Source organism: Doryrhamphus excisus, chromosome 1 (assembly GCF_030265055.1).
Source record: "Doryrhamphus excisus isolate RoL2022-K1 chromosome 1, RoL_Dexc_1.0, whole genome shotgun sequence".
Taxonomy (NCBI): Eukaryota; Metazoa; Chordata; class Actinopteri; order Syngnathiformes; family Syngnathidae; genus Doryrhamphus; species Doryrhamphus excisus.
In genome coordinates, this window is record NC_080466.1 from 6,215,167 (window position 1) to 6,234,784 (window position 19,618).

The following is a 19,618-nucleotide window of genomic DNA, read 5'->3' on the forward strand; positions in this document are numbered from 1 at the left end:
AATGCACTTCTGTGAGGCCTCGCTTTTTGGATCTGCAGCTGTGATTTCTTCAGTTATTGTCAGATCTGCTTGGTGAATGTCTGGTTCATCCAATAGGTTTGGGCCAGAGGTTGGAGTGACAAGGTGAGGAATAAAGTTGTACTCATCATGGAGCTCTTTGAAGTCAGTCTCTGCTTGGTCTGATTCGGATAGGATTAGACTAATTTTACTGATAGATTCAGTTGACTGCAACTTCAAACTTTCAGACAAGTTGCTCTGTCGATCTTTTTCAACAAATGTTTCAGGTGTCTTTTGGCTGCGCTTGTCGCTTTGGCACTGACCACTACCATGGAAAGGCTTGAAGAGATGATGAACTTCAATACTGCAGGACATTTGCTGGTCTTTCACTTTGTACTGGGCATCATAAACTCGAGTGGCTTTGCTCCTCATTGAAGCTTCTGTTTTGGTGGGGAGCGTACTTACTTGCTCATCAAAGTTGACATAACGTGTACGTTCATGTGAAATTACATCATCTGTGGTCCAGAGGTTTGGGTTCGGTTCACTGCAACAGACAAAGAAGACACTGTCAAAAAAGTGCTATGTAGTAACTTTTGTAGAATTGTAGAAAGGGCACATCCATATAACAGAATGAGCTTATTTATTTTTTTAATATGAAATCAAGGCAATTCCGGTCAAAAGTCAAATCAGTAAAAATGTTATGCACTATTTTATGCCCTTATTTTTGAAATAAATTGGAAATTTACTGTGTGATCTCAAGCTCCTCCAATAGGTCACCATGCATGCTCTCTGAGTGGGTATGTCCAGCAGGCTCCGCCCATGAGGGAATGTCTAACAGAGAAGCAACGGAGAGGTCCTCTTCAGAAACAGCTGGGGGTGGCTTGCGATCTGATTCTATTCTTCTCACGATCCTGGGACTATCCACATCATCTTGCACTGAAGACAAAGCCATTGACACTAAAAAAAAAAAATCACAGTTATGAGGTGGAATGAACACAGAATTTTTAATCTAAAAAAGAAAGTGCTTTGACAGAAAGATTTGTATACAAAAACTACCTTCACTATGGTCCAGTGTTTTCTCAATCTCAGCATATGTTCTCGATGTTTGCTCTTGAATTGACTTATTCATCTGGGTTTCAATTAGATGAACAATATCCATGCGGTTGATCTTGGTCAGTCTTTTAATCAGGCAATTCTCTGTGGAAATTTTTCAAAATGATTGATTGAAGCATTTCATCAATAATTTGTCAATTTAATTGAAAAGTACATATTTTCATAGAAGTACAAGTGTCATTCTTACAGTATTTTCAAATGTGTAAAAGAGCACATCATAGCGCCACAATCTTTGAGTGGTTAATACAAGTGGCGACTTGTTCCACAGTCCTTGAACACACCATTACACTTTGCAATGCATCTTCTCCCATGAGGCACAGATAGGATTCATTCATTCATTCATTCATTTTCTACCGCTTTTCCTCACGAGGGTCGCAGAGGGTGCTGGAGCCTATCCCAGCTGCCTTCGGGCGTGAGGCGGGGTACACCCTGGACTGGTCGCCAGCCAATCACACGGCACATATAGACAAACAACCATTCACACTCACATTCATACCTATGGACAATTTGGAGTTGCCAATTAGCCTAGCATGTTTTTGGAATGTGGGAGGAAACCGGAGTACCCGGAGAAAACCCACGCATGCACGGGGAGAACATGCAAACTCCACACAGAGTTGGCCGAGGGTGGAACTGAACCCTGGTCTCCTAGCTGTGAGGTCTGCGCGCTAACCACTCGACCGCCGTGCCGCACAGATAGGATTACTTTACTTCATTTTTCAGTTTTTTCTTTCACCTCATATTTAGTCTCAAATACAATACTGATAATTTGATGTTGTTCCTGTCATAGTTTAGCACAATATGTAAAATATAACATAAATCAGCTGTAATGTACGTATGTAATGTGTGTGTTGAAAATCTTTCCTGGTGACCGGCTAGCACACCGCTAACGCTAGAAATAATGCTATTCAGATCCATTGTCATTGACAAAACCCCGAAATATCCGTAATAGCAATAATGATCGGGAATCAATTTCACCCGCTGTTATGGAAATGGAACCAACAACAGATAAAAAGGAGAGGCAAAGAGGCAACACAACCCATATTAAAAAATGGTTTTGCAGATGGTGGCCATGACCTACCTGTGGCATGTTTGCCTTCCCGTTCAACCCATCGCTGAAGCAAGGCATGACTCTGCTCTTGAAGTGAATTGGGATTCTCTGACCTAACTGTCTGAATGTCATCCTCACTAAATTCCAGTTCCCTTGCCAGCTCTGAGGAAATACGAAATATAGGAAATATAAGACATACTATTGAGTTGCTTTTGTTGATAAACCACATATGTACTACATACAACCTAGAAATTATTTATATACACAAATACCACAATGACACCCAGGTTCTGTAAGATCTACTGGTTTAAAAGAGAGCTTTTTAAAGTGACAACTTACCAGTCCAACTGAAGCCAAGGAGATCTGCAATGATGGCTAATGTCTCCTCTTTCCTGTCGGCATCATCCTGCCAATCCACTAAATACCACCACAGCAAAATAATATATTATATTTTAGTGTCCTAGTACCTGTTGCACAAATATACTTCAGCAATATTTCAGTCCCTAATGCTTTATGTCATAATGTAACTGAAATAAAATGTGGTTATGTAATGTTGATATGGATGAAAATATAAAGGTTGGATTTCCAAAATATGACATGGTCAAGGTTTGCAAAATAAATGTAGTAATATTAGTAACGCTATATTAGTATCAGAGATACCAATAGTCGGCATTGAAATAAGCTGCTATTTCTAGAACCAACATGACAATTGAATCTTGAGATAGCACATCGACAAACATGAGATGACCAAATAACTCACCATCATGCAAAACACCACAATATTCACACACGTGATGGCAAAACGTTCTTACAAAGAAGAAAAGAGTCGTTGCTGCCGAGGGGGAAAAAAAAAAGCTTGTGTAAATCTAGCCATACCTGCCGTACATTTTGAAGTTTGATCACCGGTGATTCTCTGCATCTGTGTTTCCACCTTGTCATCCCAGGTAGGCCTAGATTCAAATACATCCACTGTGCTAGAAGACGGGTGCACAGCCGTAATTGGATCTGAATCCGAACTACTCGAGGCTGGCATGTCATATGTAAAAATAACAGAATCTGGACTCTTGTGACTTGAGCTGCTTATGTCATCAGTATCCAAAGAAACAGATGATTCTTCAGTTTTATAGATGCGGATTTCTTTGTGTTTTTGTTTTGTTGAGTGAGAGGACAGGTTGGATTCATGTGTGGACTGAGTGCTTTCAGAACAACTTCGGATGTTCGTATTTGAGGCTTTACTTGGACCACCATGTGTCTCAGATCTTGTCCTGCGATTTACAGATGAATCCTTCTTTTTGGCAACCAAATCAGGTTCAGGTTCATTTGTTTTGCTGCCTTCTGTAGTAATAGCCCGTGCACCCAAAAAGGACATCTCAATGACCGAGCAATGATCGTCATCATCCTCATCAGCGGAGGAGCAGGAGGAATCGTAACTCTGCTTTGAGTATGCAGATTGATCCACTATGTTTGCATTTGACTGAAGAGTGGCTATTGTACAATCAAGGTAGTTTTCACCAACGCCTTTAATGCCTTCATCGTCACCTTGAATAATGGTCAGCTTCTCCAATCCACTGGGGGAGCCAAGCTGAACTTCTGTGGAGCTGCCAAGATCTGCTTCACAAAGATGTTTATCAGTTTTTGACTTGTCACTTGAGGAAGGGATGGAAGTTCTGGGTTTGGGAGTTGGAAAGTTGTCATCCGTTATCTTCTGTATGAGTTCCTCTACAGCTGAATAACTTTCATCTTGCTCTCGCCCAGTTTCATGTGAAACAACTTCGGTTGGATGTTCCTCTATTTGAACAAATGCATATCGTTCAGGGTCTTCATCAGCACTTCTTGTCAGATCAATTGCGCCCCCTCTGGTCATTTCAAATAGCTTTCCCTCTTCAAACTGAAATTGATCAGGGGTTTTGTCATCAATTGGTGATTTAACAGGGTATTTTTCAGATGTTTTTCTGTCCTCTGCCAGATCAACTTGTTCACTGAAGGCTACGGAGTATTCATGCAGAGAATCTGAACTATTATCGAGGAGTGGATTATCTTTTAAATCATCATCTGGATCGAGAATTTCGCTTTCTGCAAAGGAGGAAGTGTCTCTCTTGGTTTTAGCATCTTGTTCCATTTCATCAAAAGTTTTGATCCTTGCAGCCATTTTAAACATCTCCTCTTCTGGAGTAAATTGTTTGTTGGTGGATTGATCCTCGCTGTCATCTTCATGGAATGTGAAATATTTGTCTCCTTCCATTTGTGTGATGTTTTCCGATTCATGGGGTTCATCATAATCCAAGCATGCTTTTAGCTGTGATGCATAATCCTCATACACAGCTGCCTTGTGCGGCATTTGATCTTCTGTTTTGTCTGATTGAGTGGGACTTCCTTCAAGAGAGTCTGGACAAGGAGATTTTCTGGTAGGGCTCGGCTCAATGGAGTCTGGGGACTTCCTTGAAGATATGTCCTCCACGACAGGACTTGCCTCCAGTGAGTCCAGTGGATAAAGCTCTTGAGCTGATTCATCAAAATCCACAGTGTCCAGGTTCTTTAAATCAGCGGGCCGTTGTGGTGTAGTTGGGGTGATGGCACCAAAATGGTAATTTTTATTGTCATTGTTGTCTTCACCTATTGTTTCATATGTCATTTGTACAGTACTTTCACTGTAGCCACTAGAGAGTGGAACTGGTGGAAGTTGTAAAAATGTGGATGTTTCTCTGTCAGAGTCTTTTGATATAATAACCTGTCTACAGTGCTCATGAATCACATCTTCTTCTGGATGGTCTTGCATCATCACTGGCTCTTCCTTTATACTTTGTTCAAAGTCACGACTCAGCAGTGATATCATGCCTGACATATCTTGGTAATTTATACACTGCTGTTGTTTGGCCTTTCTCTCAGTCCAAACTTGGTACATTGGCTTCTCTGAATCATCACCATGTTGCATTTCTGTGATTGCTGCTCCCTCTTGTGTTTCTGCATGATTGTCTTTCAAACACTTTTCTAATTCACTACCAAGAACTGACAACATGCCTGACATATCCCTCTCTTTGACTTCAACAATATCAGTCGGCATCTGTGTCTGACCGTCTTGGTTGTTTTCCACATTTTCAAACCGTGATGTGGCTGTCTCCTCAAAAGAAGTTTTACGGACTTTGGTAATAATAACTTGTTCAAATTTGTCCTGGATATTGTCCTCTTGTGGAGTCTCACATGCCACTGGCCTGTCTATGAGGCATTGGTCTAGGTCACATTTTAGCAGGGAAGTCATGCCGGACATCTCCTTGACAGTTTTAGAGAGTTGATATGAAGGCTTCTGCCCCACCCATTCCTCCATTAGAGGTACCTCTTCAGTGAAGGAATGATTTTCTTCAAAAGCACTTGATCCCTTTTCAGTTCCCTTCTGGGCGCTAAATGTACCATCTTGTGCAAAATCGTTGACTATTACAGTCGTATTAATATCTTTCGATTCATTTTCTGTGTCTTCATCTTTCATTTCTCTCTCAGAAGCAAAGGCAGTCTTGTCTGTAACATCGGAAGAAAATTGGTAATGTTTTTCCTCTTTTTTGTTTGTCAAAATAGTTTGGTGAAAATGCTCCTCAATAATATCGTCTTGTGGTTGATCTGCTGCAAACCCTGCAGCCAAACACTGAGTCAAGTCAGTTGTCATTAAAGACTCCAACCCTGACATATCTTTTGCTGCTATGGGAGCCTGTATATCGGTTTTGCTGTTAACGTGGACTTCTTCAAGTAGTGGTTCATCAACTGTAATTTCTTCATGATCAATGCTCAGATGATGTGTCACTGCAAGTCCTCCATCCCCACTTCGAATAGTTTCTTCTGTAAGATCTTTATGTTCTGTGCCAAACACAACTTCATCTGGGCAAAATATGTGAATGTCTTTCTCTTTATCCTTTGTTAGAATAATTTGTTCAAAATTGTCCTCAATAATATCCTCCTCTTGTAGTTGATCTGCGACAAGCTTTGTTGATAGACACTGGTCCAAGTCAACTGCCATGAACGATTCCAAACCTGACATATCTTTCATTGTTGTTTGAGTCTTGTTGTCAGTCTGCCTGCCAGTGTGGACTTCTTCAAGTAGTGGCTCATCAACTGAGATGTCCTCATTATCGGTGTTCATCTGATGGGCCAGTACATGTCGTTCATATTCGTTGCCAAAATCGTAGTCTTCTCCCAAACTGGAATTTTGTGTCCTAATTTTTTCCCCATATGTAATGGTTTCTTCAAAATATTTGCATTGTGTGCTGAACTCATCAGAGGCAATTGAGTGAATGTCTGAATCTTTTTCCTTTGTTAGGATAATTTGTTCAAAATGTTCCTCAATTATATCCTTTTGTGGTGGTTGATCTGCTACAAACTTCGTAGCTCGATCCAGATCCAAGTCAGATGTCATTAAGGACTCCATCCCTGATATGTCTTTCACTGTTGTAGGACTCTTGTTATCAGTTTTCCTGCCAATGTGGACTTCTTCAAGTACTGGTTCATCAATTGTGATTTTTTCAGTGTTCATCTGATGGGCTGTTGGTTGCCTTTCATAGTCTTCTCCCAAATCGCAGTATTCTCCCAAACTGGAATGAGCTTTCTTAATTTTGTCTCCACTTGTAAGAGATTTTTCAATATATGTTTGTTCTGTGCTGTACCCAAACGCATCAGAGGCAAATGGGTGTATGTCTTCCTTTTTTTCCTTTGTTAGGATAGTTTGTTCAAAAACGTCCTTGATAATGTCCTCTTGTGGTGGTTGATCTGCTACAAACCCTGGAGCTAGATACTGGTCCAAGTCTGCTGTCATTAAGGACTCCATCCCTGATATGTCTTTCACTGTTGTTGGACTATTGTTATTAGTTTTCCTGCCAATGTGGACTTCTTCAAGTACTGGTTCATCAACTGTGATTTCTTCATTATAAGTGTTGATCTGATGGGCTACTGGTCCTTCTTCATGGTCTTCTCCTAAACTGGAATGAGCTGTCCTAATTCTGTCTCCACTTATACCAGTTTCTTCAAAATAGGTATGTTCTGTGCTGTATCCAAACTTATCAGAGGCAAATTGGTGAACATCTTTCTCTTTTTCCTTTGTTTGGATAATTTGTTCAAAATCTTCCTCAATAATGTTCTCTTGTGGTGGTTGATCTGCTACAAACCCTGTAGCTAGACCTTGATCCAAGTCAGTTGTCATTAAGGACTCCATCCCTGATATGTCTTTCACTGTTGTTGGACTCTTGTTATCAGTTTTCCTGCCAATGTGGACTTCTTCGAGTACTGGTTCATCAACAATTTCTTCATTATCAGTGCTCATCTGATGGATTACTGGACGTCCCTCATCGTCTTCTCCAAAACTGGAATGGGCCATCCTTACTGAGTCTCCACTTATAACAGTTTCTTCAAAATATGTATGTTCTATGCTGTATCCATGCTTAACAGAGTCGATGTCTTTGTCTTTTTCCTTTGTTTGGATAATTTGTTCAAAAACATCCTCTGAAATATCGTCTTGTGGTGGTCGATCTGCTACAAACCCCGTAGCAAGACACTGATCCAAGTCAGTTGTCATTAAGGACTCTATCCCTGATATATTTCTCACTGTTTTTGGAGTCATGTTATCAGTTGTCATGCCAAATAGTCGTTCATTAACTGATTCTGGTTCTTCACCGTCAATGTTCATCTGATGGGCTATTGGAAGTCCTTGGTAGTCTTCTCCCAAATCACAGTCTTCTCCCAAACTAGAATACGGTGTCCTAATTCGGTCTCCACCTGTAACATTTTCTTCAAAATCTTTATGTTCTGTGCCAAAGCCAAACTTATCACAGGCAAATGGGTGAATGGTTTTCTCTTCATTCTTTGTTAGGATAATTTGTTGAAAAGTTTCGTCAATAATATTGTCTTCTGGTGGTTGATCTGCTACAGGACTGGTTTGTAGATAATGTTCTAAATCAGATTTCATTGAGTCAACCATCCCTGACATATCTTTTGCTGTTGTTGGTGACTGCGTATCTGTTTTCCTATGAATGTAGACTTCTTCAAGTCGTGGTTCCTCAACTGTCATTTCTTTAACTTCATTGTCATTGTTCATCTGATGGGAAACTACAAGTCCTTTGTTGTTCTCTATGAAACTGGAATGAGGTGTCCTAATGTCAACAGTGTTGTGAAAATATTCAGCCATATTTTCTGGACTTTGCTTATCAATCATGTTTTGATTCTCAATGGGACAAAGAGTTTCTCCTGATGGACTGTAGATTGGTACTCTGTCAACCAATCTTTCTTCACCGGCTGTCTCTTGCTGATTGCTGACGTCCAATGCTGTGGATGTTTGCTTGAATAGTTGGTACTCAGGACTTTCTTCTAGCTCAGCCTTTATGTCGGCACTGAAGTCTTCAGAAGGTCTGCGGTCAGGGCTTATCTGCAAGTCTTCAGATAAAGTCATACCAGTACCAATGGATTGTTCAACTTGCATCATATCCAGACTTCTATTAGGCAATGCATCTCTCTGAGGACTAATCCTTCCATCACCATGCTGAATTGTATAAGCACTGGCTACTGAGTTTCCAATACAATCCGTATTTGAAATGAGCTGTGATTTTGCTGCCTGTGTGTTGACTGCTTCATTGGCAATGACTGATCCATGTGTTAAAATACTTGACGGAGCAGTGGATTTGTGTTCGAAAAGCCCAAGTGTACTCTTTGAAGGGTCCTCTCCAGTCTGGAATGCTTTCATTAGCTCCTTAACAGACATACTCTCCTTTTCTGAAGACTGAGTTGACATTTTGCGAGGGAGAAAGCCAGGATCATCACAAAAAGTGACTGTCTTTCCAACATATGCATCTGAAATTAACGAAGAGTCCTGTGAGGTTTCTTTAAGTATGCTTACAGGTTGAGTTCCAAAGTCAGTTCTGTCACTTCCTTGAAAGTCATTTGTATGGAGAACTCTTGGTGGCTGTGTAGGCCTTTGGTCAGTCCCCCATTTATCTTCAGAATCTGCTGATTGGCTTGTTAGAGTGGAATCACAAGAGTCCAATGCTTTATGCTCAAAAAGCCCTGATTTATTCTTTGAAGGGTCCTGACCGGTCTGGAATGCTTTCATCAGTTCCCTAACAGACATTGTCTCTTCTAATCTTTCTGTTTGAGATCTGGGTGATTTGGGAACACTGGGGAGTTGGGGCATGTCGCCCTCTATTTTTGTTGTGGAAACAAATGATCTTGAAATTACGACCACGTCATGTTTTTGTTCCTGCTCTTCTTCAACTTTGTTTTGTAACGCTTTAACACGATCCTTTATTGAGCCGATAGGTGTCTCAACCACACAAGGAGAAACTGGTGGATCGATTTCCGGGGTGAGAAGAAGTCCACTCTCAATAAGAACTGTATCACCATCTAGAGACTCTTCAGAGCTCATCCTTTCCAGCTCTCCCTCTGAGCTACTACATCCAGAACGTTCCCTGTCTCGAAGTTTCCTCCGAATAGGTTTTTTGATATCTGGGGGTCGTTGTTTACCATTAGACTTCACAGAACGCTGTGTATCTTGGGCAAACTCCTGAGAATCACCCGCAGAGTCAATTTTTGTCATGTCTCTGTCCTGTGTAGCAGATCTACTTAGTGCGTCCATTTGTTCAACAGGTACATTCCTTACTTTCACGGCCTGGGATTCAAATACGGAGACCTGCTCCGCCTTTCTACCACCGCCTTCTTGCTCTTTAGTGTTATTAATCCGTTCGCTTTCAATCCCTCCAAACTTTTGATGCCTTTCTCTGAAGTCATATTTCGCCAGAGTGTCATTTCCCTCAGTCCACCTAGCACCATCCGTGCCCAAATTTATGAAGTGGTCCACTTGTTCAGAAAGTAAAACAGGGATTTTGATGTCAGACATGTCGGAGAGAAGGTCGGGGCTTGCAAGAGTTGCAGGGTCGAGAGGTTGATTAGTTTTCAGTGAGAACGTCTCCATCGATTCAGATTCGTCATCTTACGTTAAAAAGGGTAAAGGACATAGGGACAAATTAAGTGGGGAAGAGAGACATCAGAAAACTGTGATCAAGACAATGCCATTAAAATCCAGGTTGAGTTTAGAGATCAAAGAAAAGACTGACAGGACAGATAATAAGAAAGTCCTGAAAGACCAAAACACATGAAAAAGTGATCCCAGAGCGTCTTATAAGGGAGTAGAGCATCAGCAAAGCCAAGAGAAGTAAAATAAAGTTGAATGCCGACTTTGATAATAATATCCCAATTTAGGGAAGGAGAAATGAAACAAATGAAAAAAACAAACAGGTGAAATTGCCATACAGACCAAACAAAAACAACAGCAAACAACATAGAAAAACACAGCAAAAGGGTATATGGAACAAAAGGACAGGAATGAGGAACTGACAAACAAACCCTCTCAAGATTGCTAGTGACACGGAGAGTCATGTCTGGGAAAAACGGAAGACTTACAGGCATAGTTCGGATTTTTTGACATTTTATATGACATCACCGTCAGCAATGTAATCAATGGTGACTTACCACCAGTTTTGGTCGGATTTCTGTGATGAGGAATGTAAATATCAGACCTCACAAATTGCTCTATATTTGTTTCCCTGTGCACTGTCGCCTGTCCATTCTTTTGGATTCTTGATGAAGACACACACATCTTCCACTGTGGAACACATGTAAATAAGACGGTGCTCCGTTGTGGAAGAATGGACAGGCGACAGTATGTAGCGAAATGTTGGGAGACAAACACAGTGAGCGATGTTTGAGTTCTGATTTTTTTCAAGGAGGCCAAACTCCTGACTTAAATGGCCCAGCAACTAAGCTGAAATACGTTCCTCGTCACGGACATTTGACCAGAACTCGTGGGACCAAGTGTAGGGGTAAGTCCGAAAGTACGTAAGTTGATGTACTACACTGCTAATGGGAATGTCGAACAAATTCATGTAAATAAAATTCTGAACTATCCCTTTGAACTGAAAGAGAAAGTGAAGTGAAAGAGAAAGATTTATCTGATTATAAAACTAAAAAATACATCAGACTTTTGCAAGTACGGTAAGATCTGGTTTTTGACCACTATTACGTGTGATTAATAAAAACAAATAAAGCATAATTAATGAATGACACTGATGAAAGTAATCTATGCTTGCTGAGGTGAGAAGTATTGTCTACCATGGTCCTACATGGAGCACATTGAGTGAGGGCAAGCATTAGAGCTAAGAAGAAACCAGAGATTGAAAAACTCTCTTCTGTCGTTAAAGTGTCCTGTTTGGGAACACATTGCTTCTTACTAAATGTGATGTAAACGAACAACGACAAAAGTGTTCAGTATATGACGGAAACGAGGAACTATTGATGCTGCACATAAAGCAATAAAAAAATGAAAGCACTCACTCAATTACTATTGCATTATTATCTGCATTATTGCACTTTACTAAAAATATACGTTATAATAAATAAATACTTTTTGATTTCAGAACTATGTTTGTTAGAAAATTACTCTGCATTTTAAAATGATTAGAGTCACTTACACAAAATCTAAAGCGTTTTATGTGTTGAATTTTGTTCCCTTACTGTATGGAAAATTAACAGAAATGTGATTTTAAAACTGAGGTACGTGGCGAATTGTGATTGTGACCATTACACACCTAGCTCTGACGGTATATAAGTAAACGTAAATAAGGCAAGCATTTTAAAAGACAACAAAAACAAGCATTTTTTTTAGATTACTCATGTATAAAACAACAAAAGTGTTCAATGACCTTTGTTTGTACGGGTCAAAATCTGTATTTATCTGATTTTTTTATATAAATAAATTCACAAATCAAAAGGGAAAAGTATGCAAAGAAACACCCACTATAGAAGATATAGAGAAAGTGAAAAATAAGTCAGTCATAGCATAGCTGCCCCAAGTGTTAGTAGAGCAAATGAACAAAGCAGGGGTCATTCAAATGATAAGTACATCAAACAGTGCAGTTATTGGCTCGTGCATTTCTTGTATATATCTAATATGGTACGTCACAACCTTTATGACCAATTATTAAGTGTTAATGTTGTTGTACTTATCATAATAAATGTGAAGACAACATTTACGATGTAATGTGTTGTATAATGTGAAGTTTCTGCCCCATGATCACCGATGACCAGTAATGTGTTGGAAAAATGTGTCAAGAGTATCTTAAACAATGTGTATACTGTACAAATTACAGAAAATCTCAACTTACATTTCTTGTCACTCTTCTCACTCTGCATGAGAAAGGAGATTAAATATAGTTATGTGAACAATATTGAATTCACAGCTGTCATTGTGTTTAAGGCCATTTCACTTCATTTTGTAAAATTACCTCATCATCCACATCTTGGTCTGAATCCGACTCCTGTCAGAAGGAATAAAAAAAGAAAGCAATAACTCTAACTAGAAAAGAAATTACAGGTAAAAATAGATTAAATGAATTCACTGACCTTTGAGTATGTTGGCAGCGTAATGTTCAGGTTGCAGATTGCATTGTGGTTCAGACTGCGGTATGTGCGTGGTTCTTTTGTGAAGGAAAGGCGGCCACACGGCTCCTGCGCTGTGTCTCTAATCTGTGCATTAATTCAAAAACATCATGAAGTCACTGAGAACATTGGTTGCAATTGTAAACATGTAAAACCTTGTGTGTTGGCATACTTTAATGAATAGGGCTAATCTGTTCTCTTTGAAGGCAAAGAAGCTGAATACATGATGCTGTCCACTCTTGGTAAGAGGCACCAGATTTCCAAAACAGTCAGCAAATATTGGTTTTCCTTCCAGGACCTGCGTGATAATATGACAAGTGTTGTCATTCTATGAACACACTAACAAAACCTCTGTGTATCTCATCACGTTGTACCTCAACATCTCGGCTACGAGCGACTTCAGTGAAGTTCTCTTGCTGCTCAAGTGTCTTGTCCATTTTATCATCGGTCATGCAGAAACAGCGTAGTCGTGCCTCAATGGGGTCTAAAGTCTTTGCAAAGATGACAAACTTGGCCATGTATGGGACACAGATGATCTCTCTGTACAACTGAGAGGCAAAACTAACAGCATCCTGGACCTGTCGGCAGTCTATCAGCCAGAACCTAAAAAGATGAATGATGCTTAAAAGTTAGGTTCATACTGAAATGCATTTTGACACTTAATAGCTTTACCTTGCTGACACATTGGTGGTGAAGGAAACACACTGATTAACAAAGGTAAGTGGTGTAGAACCGGTGATGTCCTCCCATTGAGCTGGTGTTGTCCCTCCTAAAATAAAAAAACATTAATTGTGTATGTGATGTTTTTTTCTAAAGACATGTATGTACTTTATGTGGACTTACCTGTGATACTGCAAAGCAAACGTAAAGTGGGTGTCTCCCCACTATACACTGGGCCAAGCCCGTCATTGTTTGAACTTTTGGGAATAGGGATTGTCATGGTTATTGGTTTATGAAATTTCCGTCTTCTTGGTTCCAGTGTGACAATTGGACTGAATGTCGCCTTGTTACCAAGAATCTTTCTCACCACGTCCACTTCAATGGGTTGAGCCTTAGACATACAAATATAAAACTGTGTCAGCATTTGGGCCACAGGATCTAAACCAAATAGTTGGACAAACGGACAGACCTGTAGCCCAACTCGGATCTTCTTAGTGAGGGCTCCCTCAGGGAAGACGGCCTGGACCTGAGGAACAAGAGTGCTACTGAGGACGCCGCCCTCTGGACCAATCAGATGACTGTCCTGCTTTATCCGAGACACCACAGCAAAATATTGCGGAAAATCTCGTGTGATGATGCGGCAGATTCTTTTTTTCTCAAGCTCCTCGGGGGAATCGAGTTCTGTGAATGACATGAGATACTCAAAATGTGGATTATTTCTGTATACTCTTGTACGAAAAGTGAGAGCCAGTAAAGACCAAGACTGAAGCGATATGAGACCAAGTGAAGAACAACATTGGTCTGGTGACAAAGCCCAATCTTGAGCGCTACAACACAAACATACACTGGAACCTCAACATTTGAGTACTCCTGGCTTGTGTACTTTAGAAGAATTAATCAGCAATGGAATAATTTACATTATCGTCCTGATTTTCATTATTTGTTTCTATATCCAAACAAATCACAGGTCCACCAGTGTCCTGGGACTGATTGTGTTCAACTATTATTCCAAAATATTGGCATAACATCATGAACTCATTGAGATTGCTTACTTTCATCCATGCCATTAAGTATCTGGTTGAGTTCCTCTTCGGTAAAATCACAATGGTGCTCCCTCCAGTTTTCTCCTGTTTCGCTCCTCAAGATGACCAACTCTCTCTCAGTGCCCCTTAGAGCAGCAAAATGTGGGATCTCCACAATCACAGGCCTACAAGAAGAAATATATTAAATTAAGTAAGTGATTGGAAGAATTCAATGAGTCGAGTTACACATTTAAAAATAATATCGAGGGGAAATCATGCAGCAGGTAACAGAAAACATTCATAAAAACACTTTTTGAAACAATATTATGCTTGCGCACTGTGCATTAACAAGGAGCAAACAACAAAGCAATACCTGGGATTGTAGGAAAAAACAAGCATGAGGACAGCAATAAAATCAAGAAAAAATAAATCAGACAAAAGATCAGCACATTTCGCATCTGTGCTTCAAAAGTGCAGTTGAAAAAGGCATAATTTTAGTCTGAACAAGTATGGGTGGTTGTGTTTGATATACCGCTTTATTCCTCCAGGGAGCGGTACTGAGAAGAATGGTGAATGAAGAGAGGCTTTATGTCACTCAAATTGAAACTAAGGATGTGGAATTATTAAGGGAAGTTATTAATTATTAAGGAAAGAAAGAGAAGATTGGGTCTACAAGAAGAAAACAGTACAAAACAGTTGTTAAAACAATGTTTGCCACACAAATGTTTCAGATCATCAAACTAATTTAAATATTATTCAATGACAACACAACTGAACACAAATCCACACCTACATTTCCCTGTGTGGAAAAAGTGATTCCCCCCTTAACCTAATAACTGGTTGGGCCACCCTGAGCAGCAACAACTGGAATCAAGCATTTGCAATTACTTGCAATGAGTCTCTTGCAGCACTGTGGAAGAATCTTGGCACACTCATCTTTGCAGAATTGTTATAATTCCGCCATATTGGAAGGGTTTTCCAGCAGGAAGCACCCTTTTAAGGTCATTCCACAGAATCTCAATAGGATTCAGGTCAGAATTTTGACTAGGCCAGTCTTCATTTTGTTTTTCTTCAGCCATTCAGAGGTGGACTCATTGGTGTTTTTTGGTTCATTGTCCTGCTACAGAACACACGTTTGTTTCAGGTTGAGGTCACAAACGTGTGGCCAGACATTCTCCTTCAGTTTTTTAGTAGACAGCAGAATTCATAGTTCTATGTATCACAGCAAGTCTTCCAGGTCCCGAAGCAGCAAAACAGCCCCAGACCATTGCACTACCACCACCATATTTTACTGTTCGTATATTGTTTTTCTTTATAACCACACACAAGTTTAACTTTTGTCTTCTCAGACCACAGAGTATTTTCCTAAAGGTCTTGGGGATCATCAAGATGTTGTGTGGCAAAATTGAGATGAGCCTTTTGTTCAGCAGTGGTTTTGGTCTTGGAACTCTGCTATGCAGGCCATTTTTGCCCAGTGTCTTTCATATGTGTGGAGTAATGAACACTGGCCTTAACTGAGGCAAGTGGATTCTGGAGTTCTTTGGATGTTGCTGTGTGGTCTTTTGTGACCTCTTGGATGAGTAATCACTGAGGTTCAGTTTAGAAATGGCTTTATAAACTTGTTATAAAGCTGTTTCTTTCTACTTTCATTAAAAAAACATTTTGTATCCAGTTATGTTGTCATTAGCTAATATTTAAATGTTTGATGATCTGAAACATTTCAGTGTGACAAACATGCAAAGGCAAAAAAAAGAAATCAGGAAGGCGGCCAGGGCTGAAATAAACCCTCTAACTGCCTGTTTGGAGATGAGAAAGTCGGATGTTTAATTTGGGCACCATGCTGCTGGTGTGGAGTGCAATAAGAAGAGATGGCTTGTTCAGACAAATTATACTGTCATATGACAAACAACTTAGGCAACAACATAAAAAACCCAACTTGAAAACGTGGAAAAATATTGGTAATCATGTGACCAGATTTTGGGGGTGTGGCAGGGTGGGCCGCCATTTATGGTCCTACCCGAGGAACTTGGTTCCTGGTGGACCCAGTTGCAGGATACGACTGACCAGGCTCTCGCCCTCATTCAAAGGGGGCGGAGCTGTGGGAAGGTGGAGCTTACTGATCCAGTGTGCAGCACAGGAAGGAGTGAAGAAGACAGTATGAACACACCAGCGTAAAACCACCCCCACAGACACTTACTGTACACACACCCCAACAAACCTACACTATGACACACACTTACCCCAGGAACTGGGCTCCTGTGGGTCCCACTTCGATGATGCGACCAGCCAGTCCCTCACCTTCCACCATGGGGGGCATAGAGGCCAGGCGGTGTCTCTTCACCAGCCTGCATGTCACCCTCGTGGGTGCAGAACACTTCCTTGGTGGGACGATGATTCTTAGGCCATTATGACGGCAGCCCCGCATGGCCCCACCCCTTGCATCTACCATGAAACTGACCAGAAAGCTAAAAGAAAAGTGCATGACAAACATAGCATGAACAAAGATATGCTGTATTATAATGTTGTTGGCTATTAAACACCATGCAGACAATGCAACTGGAAAAAGGAGCAAGTGCCATCATAATCAATACAAGGGCATCCTCATTCATGGCAACAGTTGCTGTCACTCTCAGTGTTATTCCACTCCAGACGATAATTGCAAGCATGGCAGGCAAAGAACAAGATTCTCTAAAGAATCACTGGGCATGAGCAATTGGAATCTTCAGGCTGTGGAAACGGTCACAGTTGTACCAAACTGATGGCAAAACCACAAAGTCGGAGATGATGATATGCCACTGTGGAATAAAGACACACTCTGAAGGTAGACTTTGCACTGCTCCATAAAAGTAATAATAATAACAACAAAACACCAAAACACCGCAATAATAATAATAATAATAATAATAATAATAATAATAATAATAATAATAATAATAATAATAATAATAATAATAATAATGGGCATTCGACAGATCTTCCCTTGGATCCCATTATATTAGTTATATTATATATTAATAATTAGTGGTCATGGTTTAGTTTATTTTGAACACAAATACAAAAGTTATGTCCAAAAAGGAGTAGGAAGAAGCAAAGCTTCTTTAATCTTACCCTTCCTACCCACCCATCCTTCATATCAATTGCAACACATTTGTTCACTTCCTGTATTCCAAATGTAGTCTTTGCCAATTTAAAAATAAATGGGAAAATGATAAGGCAGTATAACAATGTAGTTCAATAGGAGTCAAGGTTTATATTCCCTGTAAATACATTATATAAGTCATAATAAATAATAATAGATACCGGTATATAAATGTGACTATGAAAGGCAAGTTATTGATTTAGTGATAAGTTTTCCAGATCAGCAAATTCTACAAATTGCGATTTTAGGAATAAAGAGTATGTATGTTCTCGATAAGTTGCATTATGAATTATCCTAACTAACCTTTTACGTGGTATATTTAGCGAGTGACGTGCACTTTTATAGTTATTGTTCTATTTGTATTATAATTGCGCCACCGGAACCTCATCAGAGGTTCTGGTGAGTGTCTTGTCACATATACAGTATGTCAAATTACGACAATGAAATGTAATTACCTGATCTGGGGAAAATATTTAGGCCATTTACAGTTAACAAGATGGAACACACAAACTCGTGCAATACCAAACCATGCATTAGGCAGTAATGCAGAATGAGGAACGTTGGTCATTAATCGATAAAGCCAAATCTAAGCGCTGATGCGTAAAAACGAAGACACAAGGGAGAGGAGGCATAACGAGAAGGCAAAATAAAGAGTATCACCTGCTGTTGTCATGGTCTAGGCAAGGAGACGAACTGCTAGAAGCAAAATACAACAACACACGCAATCACAGATCACAAAAAGATGAGTGTGTGCACACAGAAGCAACAAGACAATAAAGAAAAAATGACAGAAATAATTAAAAATGATTTAATGTGAGAAAATAAAATACACAAAGTGTAAATGTGTAAGTGACATATACACACACACACACACACAACCCGTAACGACCAACAAACATGTATAAGCATAGCTACAGTGTCATCATACCCAGAGTGTAGCAGGCTGGAGGACAGCACCACATTATCAAGATGCTCGGCCCCCCAGCTCAGGCGGAATGAGTCCTTATCGTGCTCTCTCGACAGAGCTGACACCTAAAGACAAATAGTTGTTTTGAAAATTATCGTAAAAGTGCATTTTTTTCTTTTAATATATGGCCTGTGCTTACTTGGTGGCTTGCGATCATATCCTCGATAAGAATGTCATCCCTGTGATGGAAGCTTTGGTGCTGAGGCCTGTTTGAAGAGCATACATATTTAATGTTTTATGTAAATAACATCTAATACTCACTATATAATACTATACATTGTATTGTATATACACATGCATCTCATCATGCAAAACATATTTGATTTCAGTGAATCCTAGTGAATCTATAGAATAGAAAAGATTCCTTTTTGGAATTAAGCTACTGAGACAAATTCACTTTTCAAGGATATTCTAATTCTTTGAGCTGCACCACCTGCAATTCCAAATCATTTCATGTGCTTCATTTGTGTTATTAAAAGTAAAAGGTGACTATGGTACCTGTCCAGATTGTGGCTCATGTAGCTGAAGCTGTCCAAGTAGTGTCCTGGCAGAGAGTCATCTCCAAGCTCACGCAAGTCCTCTGCTCTCAGGTACTCACTGCCGTCACCCGTCATTGTGTCCTCACCTGCACAGTAGACATGTTTCAGGTGTAAGGACGTTTTCCATCTGTGTTTATATGATTCCTCAGCTAACAAGAATTTTTAAAATTATACAAAAATGTTAGTTTAGGACTGCATGGCTGCATGACAAGTGGTTAGTGCGCAGGCCACACAGCTAGGAGATCCAAGTTCAATTCCACCCTCAAGCTTCTCTGTGTGGAGTTTGCATGTTCTGTGTTGGTTTTCTCCGGGTACTCCGGTTTCCTTCCACATTCCAAAAACATGCTAGGTTCATTGGCGACTCCAAATTGTCCATAGGTATGAATGTGAGTGTGAATGGTTGTTTGTCTATATGTGCCCTGTGATTGGCTGGCAACCAGTCCAGGGTGTACCTCGCCTCTCGCCTGAAGACAGCTGGGATAGGCTCTAGCACGGCCGCGACCCTCACAAGGATAAGCGGTAGAAAATGAATGAATGAATGTATTTGTCAGCAAAATCCAAGAAAATTATTTTTTTGAAATTCATGCTTTCAATATAAGGGTTGCACGGCGGACGAGTGGTTAGTGCGCAGGCTACACAGCGAGGAGACCCGATTTCGATTCCATCTTCAGCCAT

The 19,618-nt window shown here is 40.1% G+C and overlaps 1 protein-coding gene across 15 annotated transcripts in view; it reads right to left on the reverse strand.

The window, feature by feature from the left end:
- LOC131098204 (ankyrin-2-like) overlaps positions 1–19,618 on the reverse strand; it is a 73,515-nt gene that overhangs the window by 24,187 nt on the left and 29,710 nt on the right. For 6 of the 15 annotated variants that reach the window (XM_058045944.1, XM_058045951.1, XM_058045948.1 and 3 more), the window contains 21 exons: positions 18,903–19,029; positions 18,544–18,610; positions 18,366–18,469; positions 18,098–18,133; positions 16,539–16,763; positions 16,316–16,414; positions 14,329–14,483; positions 13,746–13,957; positions 13,460–13,667; positions 13,289–13,385; positions 12,991–13,219; positions 12,789–12,914; positions 12,581–12,703; positions 12,463–12,495; positions 12,343–12,364; positions 3,035–10,111; positions 2,498–2,575; positions 2,189–2,320; positions 1,054–1,194; positions 744–954; positions 463–541 (listed from right to left, as the gene is read on the reverse strand). In XM_058045944.1, coding sequence (XP_057901927.1) covers positions 463–541; positions 744–954; positions 1,054–1,194; positions 2,189–2,320; positions 2,498–2,575; positions 3,035–10,111; positions 12,343–12,364; positions 12,463–12,495; positions 12,581–12,703; positions 12,789–12,914; positions 12,991–13,219; positions 13,289–13,385; positions 13,460–13,667; positions 13,746–13,957; positions 14,329–14,483; positions 16,316–16,414; positions 16,539–16,763; positions 18,098–18,133; positions 18,366–18,469; positions 18,544–18,610; positions 18,903–19,029 — 9,581 coding nt within the window. The remainder of the gene's footprint in view (positions 1–462; positions 542–743; positions 955–1,053; positions 1,195–2,188; positions 2,321–2,497; positions 2,576–3,034; positions 10,112–12,342; positions 12,365–12,462; positions 12,496–12,580; positions 12,704–12,788; positions 12,915–12,990; positions 13,220–13,288; positions 13,386–13,459; positions 13,668–13,745; positions 13,958–14,328; positions 14,484–16,315; positions 16,415–16,538; positions 16,764–18,097; positions 18,134–18,365; positions 18,470–18,543; positions 18,611–18,902; positions 19,030–19,618) is intronic. The other 9 variants (XM_058045947.1, XM_058045953.1, XM_058045949.1 and 6 more) reach the window with 6 other exon arrangements.